Source organism: Ochotona princeps, chromosome 32 (assembly GCF_030435755.1).
Source record: "Ochotona princeps isolate mOchPri1 chromosome 32, mOchPri1.hap1, whole genome shotgun sequence".
Classification (NCBI taxonomy): Eukaryota; Metazoa; Chordata; class Mammalia; order Lagomorpha; family Ochotonidae; genus Ochotona; species Ochotona princeps.
This window is the reverse complement of record NC_080863.1, coordinates 13,678,886-13,686,134: the sequence shown is the minus strand read 5'-3', so window position 1 is coordinate 13,686,134 and position 7,249 is coordinate 13,678,886. Positions and strand designations below refer to the sequence as shown.

Below are 7,249 nucleotides of genomic sequence, written 5' to 3'. Positions count from 1 at the left end.
GCTTGATTCCATCACACTGGGCTCAATGGGCATTGGACCGGAAGTGACCAAACAGGGTTTCCTAGATAGCTGCTAGCCAGCACAGCTGATGGTATGTGAAGTTCCTCAGCCAGGTGGAGTTGTTTTGGCACTGGAAGAGTTTTGCTGCTGCTTCGGGCAGTTGCCATTCACCACCTCACTGAGTTCCCCAAGAGTCATGGCCAATTTCAGTCATATGTGCTGTCAGAGCACTTGGTTTCCATGGCAGCGGGAAATGGTTTGTTAAACCCGAGTGGACAGGGGCCAGAGGCCCCTCACCCCCGGACGAATGGAGCCCTCCCCCAGACACAAGACACGAGACCAAGAGATGCAATCACGCATGAGGCAAGGTTTATTTCACACCGGCTCGTGGACGCTCCCGCGCGTTTTAGCAGGGACTCGCGCCGAGCCGCACAAGCTGGGACTTTTTATAGGATATGGGAAGCAGGAAGAGGGGTTACAGAAGCAGATGCATAGTTACAGGGATCTCATTGGCACCTTTAAGTTACACAAGGCTATGATTGGTACAGGAGCTGCCCTTGCTCAAAGTAGCCTTCAAGAATGACTCAATGTCTGAGAAATGGAAACTTATCTTTCTTTTGTAAAAATGGAAACTTGGGAAATTGAAGCTTACTGTTCCTAGCTCTTGGAAAGCACCCAACGGCTCCTAGCTCTCTATCTTGCAAGGTCTTCTGCCGCTCCTTATCTCACAAGATCTTCTGCCTGCAGGCATCCTATTGACCCTTTTTCTGCTGGAGCTAAATTTGGGCTCTACATTTCCCCCTTTTCTTTTGGGCATGAGGCAAATCATTGACTCAAGTTGCTTCTTGTTCTGTCCTGAGTGTTTGATACTGGTTTGTTAGTATAGAAGTCTGGATCACTGACAATCTTTCTCTTATGAACCGTACTAGTCTATTGATAATATATGGCCCAATGGTTAGGAGTAAAAACAGAATGATGGGTGGTCCCAGTAGTGAAGAGATTAAGGTAGTCAGCCAGGGTGAGCGGTTAAACACTCCTTCGAACCAGCCCTGTTGGGCCTCAAATTCTCTCTGTCTCTGGTCTAGTCTTTTTCTCAGTTTATTTAATGTCTCAGTAACTATGCCTGTTTGATCCGTATAAAAACAACACTTTTCTTTTAGGGCTGCACACAATCCTCCTTCTTTTAGAAAAAGCAGGTCTAATCCTCGTCTATTTTGTAACACCACTTCAGATAAGGAAGTTAGAGAGTCCTTGAGGACCCGTACTGACTTTTCTAGAGCCCTTAAATCTTCATCCATTGCCTCATGGAGGAACTGAAGCTGGTCTGTGCGGTGCAGGGCTGTTGCCCCGGTTTCTATGCCGGCTGCGACTCCTCCTGTTCCTAATAAAATGGCTAAGGTCAAGGAAACAGGCTCTCGTTTGATCCGGTTGGGATGCTCGTAGGCTGCAAGAATAGCATTGAAGGAATAGTAAGTCATCCTGGGCCACAATCGTATAAGCACACAAAAATCACTGGTAAGATTAAGAATCCTAGCTGAAACACAAGGAGTTAACCCGGTGTTACAAGCCCAATAGGTTCCTTCAGGTGGGGTCAAGTATTAATCTCCAGGTCTTACCTGGAGAGAGGCATTACAAAGACTCAGTCTCTTAGGTGTTTTACCAATACATAACTCTTTACTTGTGACCTCAGTCAGAGTCAGCTCATGATCCTTCACAGAGCAGGCTGGGGGAGGCGAAGAGCGGGTGGAAGGCTCTAGACTCACAGCGATGCCTTCATAATACGGAGGACTCGGGCTTAAACACAGCCAACAGTCTTTAGCACGATCGGGATCTGAAGCATTCAAAGCTAAATATGCCCCCTTGATTAATTTTAACAGGCGATTTCCGGTGCCTCCAGGAATAGGGGGTGAAGTAACAGCTATGCTAGGAGTGGAAGTGGGCGGTGCTGGAGGAGGCTCATGTAATCTGGAAGTGGGCGGTGCTGGAGGAGGCTCATGTAATCTGGATGGGCCCCTCTGATCTGCCAAAACGAAGTTCGGTCCAATGGACTGTGGGAGCCCTTGATTTAGGTGTAGTTTGATCTTGAAGAGAAGCCCTTGATCCTCCCCTGATTTGTACAGACGTAGTCCCCAGGTTTTACCTGTCAGCCAAGGCAAATGGCTTTTTTTTACCTTTGGCGGAGAAGGTGACATTTAATTGATTACAAGATGAGGGATTAAAGGTAGCCCTGGTTATTTGTATGTAGTCATTACTTGTCTTAGGTATCTAGTATCCTGTCCCCGTAGTTTTACAGCCCTAAGTTTTACAATAGTAGGACTCTGTTCCCCCACAAGCAGGGCGTCTGTGGTTCTCTCGAGGACACACACAAAAAGGTTCGTCTCGAAGGGACCGCCTGAGCAAGGGGTTATAACAGCGGGCTAGGTTAGGGAGAAAGCCCGAAGGGCCCCACCCTCTGAAATTGGAAGGGCAGAATGTCGAGGCTGAGGCAGGGTCTTTATCACTGGCACCCCAATTCTCTAGACTGGTCACTAGCTGGCAAAGATCAGGGTATAGATTTGGCCACCAAGTTCCTATGGGATGTCGGTCTGACTGTACCTCCCATGCTACCTTACCGGTAGCAGAAATCACCTGCCAAGTTTGTAATTGTGGCAGGTGAGGGCTACTGCATACAAAAGCAACGCAGAAAATTAGGCACGCGACAGTCTTATCTTTAAAGGGTTTTGAGTGCGCTGGACTTTCCATTGCGAAGGTGGAGTGTTGGCGTTCGGGGATTCGGGTCTGGTTGCCTTGACGTGAGAAGCGTGGATCCACGACGCAATCCCGTCTACCTTCAAAGCGGTGGGAGTGGTGAGAAGGACAGTGTAGGGTCCTTTCCAATGCGGTTCCAGCATCCTGGACTGATGTCGGCGAACCCAGACAGTGTCTCCAATCTTATAGGGGTGTGGCACCGTAGGGGATGTCTGGGCATCCTGATAGGCAGCGGCCAGGGACCCCCAGATGTCCTGGTGCACCAGTTGTAGCGCCCTCAGATGTGCCTGGAGTGGCGTCGCCTGGGAGATGAAGGCAGGCCCGTTGTCCGTCCCTATTATTTGTGGCATTCCATATCGTGGGAAGATTTCTTCTAGTAGTTTCTTAACCACCACATTGGCCGTCTCGTTCTTGGTGGGAAAGGCTTCTGCCCATCCTGAGAAGGTGTCTACAAAGACTAGAAGGTATTTGTAACCATACATCCCTGGCTTAATTTCAGTGAAGTCTATTTCCCAATGTTCTCCTGGTCTATGCCTTCTTAGTCTAGCTCCTAATGCCGGTTTTTCCCGGCTGGGGTTGACAAGGGTGCAGGCATTACAGTTATCAACAGTCTTCTGCAAGAGTGCCGTTTTACATGGGATGTAGGTGGCTACCTCTTCTCGTTGTAAAACTGACTTCATCTTCTTGACACCTAAATGAGTGAGTCTGTGAATTTGGTCAATCAACTGCTCGGCCACTGCGAGGGGCATCACACGTCTACCTTGATGAACCCAGACCTCTTCCTCTGGGTCGAAACTGGCCTGTAGTCCCTGGACTATATCCAGGTCCTGCTCTGAATATTCCCATTTGGGTTGGGCCTCTGGAGTCTCAGAGCAGGGATCTCTGGTGACTAGGACTTGAGGCCCCGTTGCTGCCTCTCGAGCCGTAGCGTCCACTAAACGGTTTCCTTTCGCTACCAGGCTATCTCCTTTTTGATGTCCTGCACAGTGTATGATACTTAAGGCCTTTGGAAGAAACAAAGCTTTTAGCAGTTCAATAATTTCTTGTCTATTTTTAACAGTTTTTCCCTCAGACGTTAACAGTCCTCTCCTCCGGTATATTTCTTCATGAATGTGGGCAGTAGCAAAGGCGTATCTACTGTCTGTGTATACATTAAGTCTCTTACCTTCCGCCAATTGAAGGGCTTTCGTCAAGGCAATTAGCTCCGCTCGTTGGGCTGACGTCCCTTGCGGTAGGGCGCCAGCCCAAATCACCTGAGAATCGGTAGTCATCGCTGCTCCGGCCCTCCGTTCTCCATTGGCGATGAAGCTACTCCCATCTGTGAACCAGGTGAAATCTGCTCCCGACAGAGGCTGGTCCAGCAGGTCTGGTTGGGTGCCGTGAACTTCGGCCAGGACTTGCTGACAATCATGAGGATCGCTGGTGGCCTCATGGGGTGTTGGCAATAGGGTGGCAGGGTTGAGGGTAGTGACTGGCCCAAACCGAATTTTATCAGTATCCAACAGCATTGACTGGTAGTGAGTCAGTCTAGCATTGGATACCCATCTCTCCGGAGGCTGTCGAATGAGGGATTCAACAGCGTGGGGCGTCAACATAGTCAGGGGCTGCCCCAAGGTCAGTTTGGTGGTATCCTTAACAAGCACTGCCACTGAGGCCACGATCCTGAGACACGGGGGCCACCCAGCAGCCACTGGGTCCAGTTTCTTGGATAAGTAGGCGACAGGGCGCCTCCAAGGTCCAAGTCGTTGAGTAAGGACTCCCTTGGCATATCCCCCTCGTTTATTTAGGAAGAGTTCAAAGGGCTTGGTTAGATCAGGGAGTCCTAATGCCAGGGAAGAGAGAAATTCCTTTTTGATCCTGTCAAACGCCCCCTGCTGCTCTGGGGTCCATTCGAAGGGAGTCTCAGATTTTAGCAGTGGGTAAAGGGGGGCCGCCAATTCGGCGAACCCCGGGATCCACAATCGGCAGAACCCGGCGGTGCCAATGAATTCTCGCAATTGGCGGCGGTTCTGAGGCACGGGGATGTTGCAAATAGTTTCTTTCCGTGCCTCAGTTAGCCACCGTTGTCCTTCTTTTAGTTTGTAATCTAAGTAAGTCACTTCCTGTTGGCAAATCTGGGCCTTCTTGGCTGAGGCCCGATATCCCAAATGCCCCAATGTTTTTAAAAGAGTTCCTGTGCCCTCCTCGCATTTTTTTTTTGACGAGGCAGCTAAAAGTATGTCATCAACATACTGGAGAAGAATCAGATGGGGGTTTCTTACCCGATAGTCTGCGAGGTCTCAATGTAGCGCCTCGTTGAACAGAGTAGGGCTGTTCTTGAAGCCTTGAGGCAAACGAGTCCAAGTCAATTGTCCTGAGATACCCATTTCCGGGTCCTGCCATTCGAACGCGAACAAGGGCTGACTCTGGGGGCTCAGTCTTAAACAAAAGAAAGCGTCTTTTAAATCCAACACTGTATACCAAATATGAGTAGGTGGCAGGGTGCTGAGAAGATTATAAGGATTTGGCACTGTTGGGTGCATATCTTCGACCCTCTTATTAACCTCCCGTAGATCTTGCACAGGTCTAAAATCATTAGTACCAGGTTTCTTGACCGGCAGCAGAGGGGTGTTCCAAGGGGAACGGCAGGGAGTCAGAATTCCCTGATTTAGGAGTCTCTGGATGTGAGGTCGTATCCCCTCATGGGCCTCATGGGTCATTGGATATTGTCTCACTGCAATCGGCACCGCCGATGCCTTAACATTTATTATGAGGGGAGGTTGGTGCACGGCCATTCCCATTCTCTCAGTCTCTGTCCATGCCAATGGATATTTAGTCAGCCACATATTCTGAGAGTCGATAGCCATGGTCATTGAGTAGCCAGGTTTATCATACAATCGATATTCTTCTTCCAAGCTCAGAGTTAGGACCTGCAAGGGGGCTCCCTCTGGACCAGTAACTGTAGCCCCACCTTTTAAAAAATGTATTTGGGCTTTTAACTTTCCTAATAAGTCTCTTCCCAAGAGTGGGTATGGGCAATCGGGTACATGTAAAAACGAATGAGTAACTCTCCTTGATGTCAATTGTACTTTTCTCTCAGTGGTCCATCGGTATTGTTTTCCCCCAGTGGTCCTCTGCACCCATGCCGTTCGGTCACTTAGAGGCCCAGGTCTTTGATTGAGCACCGAGTGTTGAGCCCCTGTGTTTATTAAGAATGTTACCGGCTGCCCCCCTACTTGCAAGTTTACCCTGGGCTCAGGGGGAGGCTCCTGGCCCTGACTTTCCTAGTCTTCATCCAAAGCCAGAACTCGAGAAGGCTGGTTCACTTCTTTCCCTTGTTCCTTTGCTCTCAGTTTGGGGCAATTTCTGACCCAATGCCCCCTCTTTTTGCAATAGGCACACTGGCCTCGATGGTCTCTAGGTCTGCCCGTCTCCCGGCGCCTATCTGTTCTCCCTGCGCTTGAATTCCTGTTTTCTACTACTGTGGCCAAGAGCCGGCTAAATTCCTTATCGCGCTTTTTATCTCTCTCTTCTGCTTCTTTTCGCAACCTCTCCTCACGCAACTCTGCCTCTTTCTTAAGTCTCTCTTCTTTTTTTTTTCAACTGTTTCTCTTTTATTGAAAATCTTCTCAGCCTCCTTTAATAAGTCAGTCAAGCTGTATCCTTGCAAATTTTCTAATCGCTGTAACTTATTCCGAATATCTGGCGCTGACTGCCAAATGAAGGCCATTGCCACATTTACTGCTTGCTCCTCGCTATCGGGATTAAATGGTGTGTACATGCGATAGGCTTCCTTTAATCTCTCTAAGAAACCCGTCGGGGTCTCCTCTGGCCCTTGAATCACCTGCTTTATCTGTGCCAAATTGGTCGGGCGTCGCCCGGCACTTCTGAGGCCCGCTATGAGAATCCAGCGATAAAGACGCAGGTGTCCCCTACCTTGGTTGGTGTGAAAATCCCAATCCGGACGCCTCAGAGGGAACGCCTCATCAATTTCATTGGGTAGCTGAGTGGGCCGGCCATCGTCCCCCGGAACATTTTTCCGGGCTTCCATGAACACCTGTTGCCTCTCCTCAGAGGTTAATAGGATCTGTAAAAGCTGCTGGCAATCATCCCACGTGGGCTGATGAGTCAACAGAATAGATTCAATCAACCCAGTCAGCGCAACGGGATTCTTGGAGAAAGGGGGGTTATTCTGTTTCCAATTATAAAGATCAGACGCAGAAAAAGGCCAATACTGCCAGGGACCCTCGGCGCCTCCCATCTGGCGCAACGGAAGGGTCACTGACACTTCTCCTGGAACAGCTTCCCTCCTCCCTCTCAGCCTGCCTGCCACGGGGGAGCTGGGCGGTGATCTGGTGGTGGTGTCCGCCTCCACTGGGGCAGACGGCTCTGGTCGCTCTGGGGCCCCTGGTGGAGGCTGAGCCGCCGCCTGTGGGGCGGCAGGCTGTGCAGGAGGGACCTGTAATGAAGGGGGTTCCTCATTCAGCAGATCAGCTAGTAAGGTGTCATCCTGAGGAAGGAC

At 50.0% G+C, this 7,249-nt stretch overlaps 1 protein-coding gene across 1 annotated transcript; it reads right to left on the bottom strand.

The window, feature by feature from the left end:
• Nucleotides 1-2,931: 2,931 nt before the first annotated feature.
• On the bottom strand, nt 2,932-6,988 carry LOC131478386 (uncharacterized). The gene is given in 3 exon segments (XM_058657440.1): nt 2,932-3,128; nt 3,131-6,296; nt 6,332-6,988. Coding segments are annotated over 3 exon segments (4,020 nt in total).
• Nucleotides 6,989-7,249: the final 261 nt, after the last annotated feature.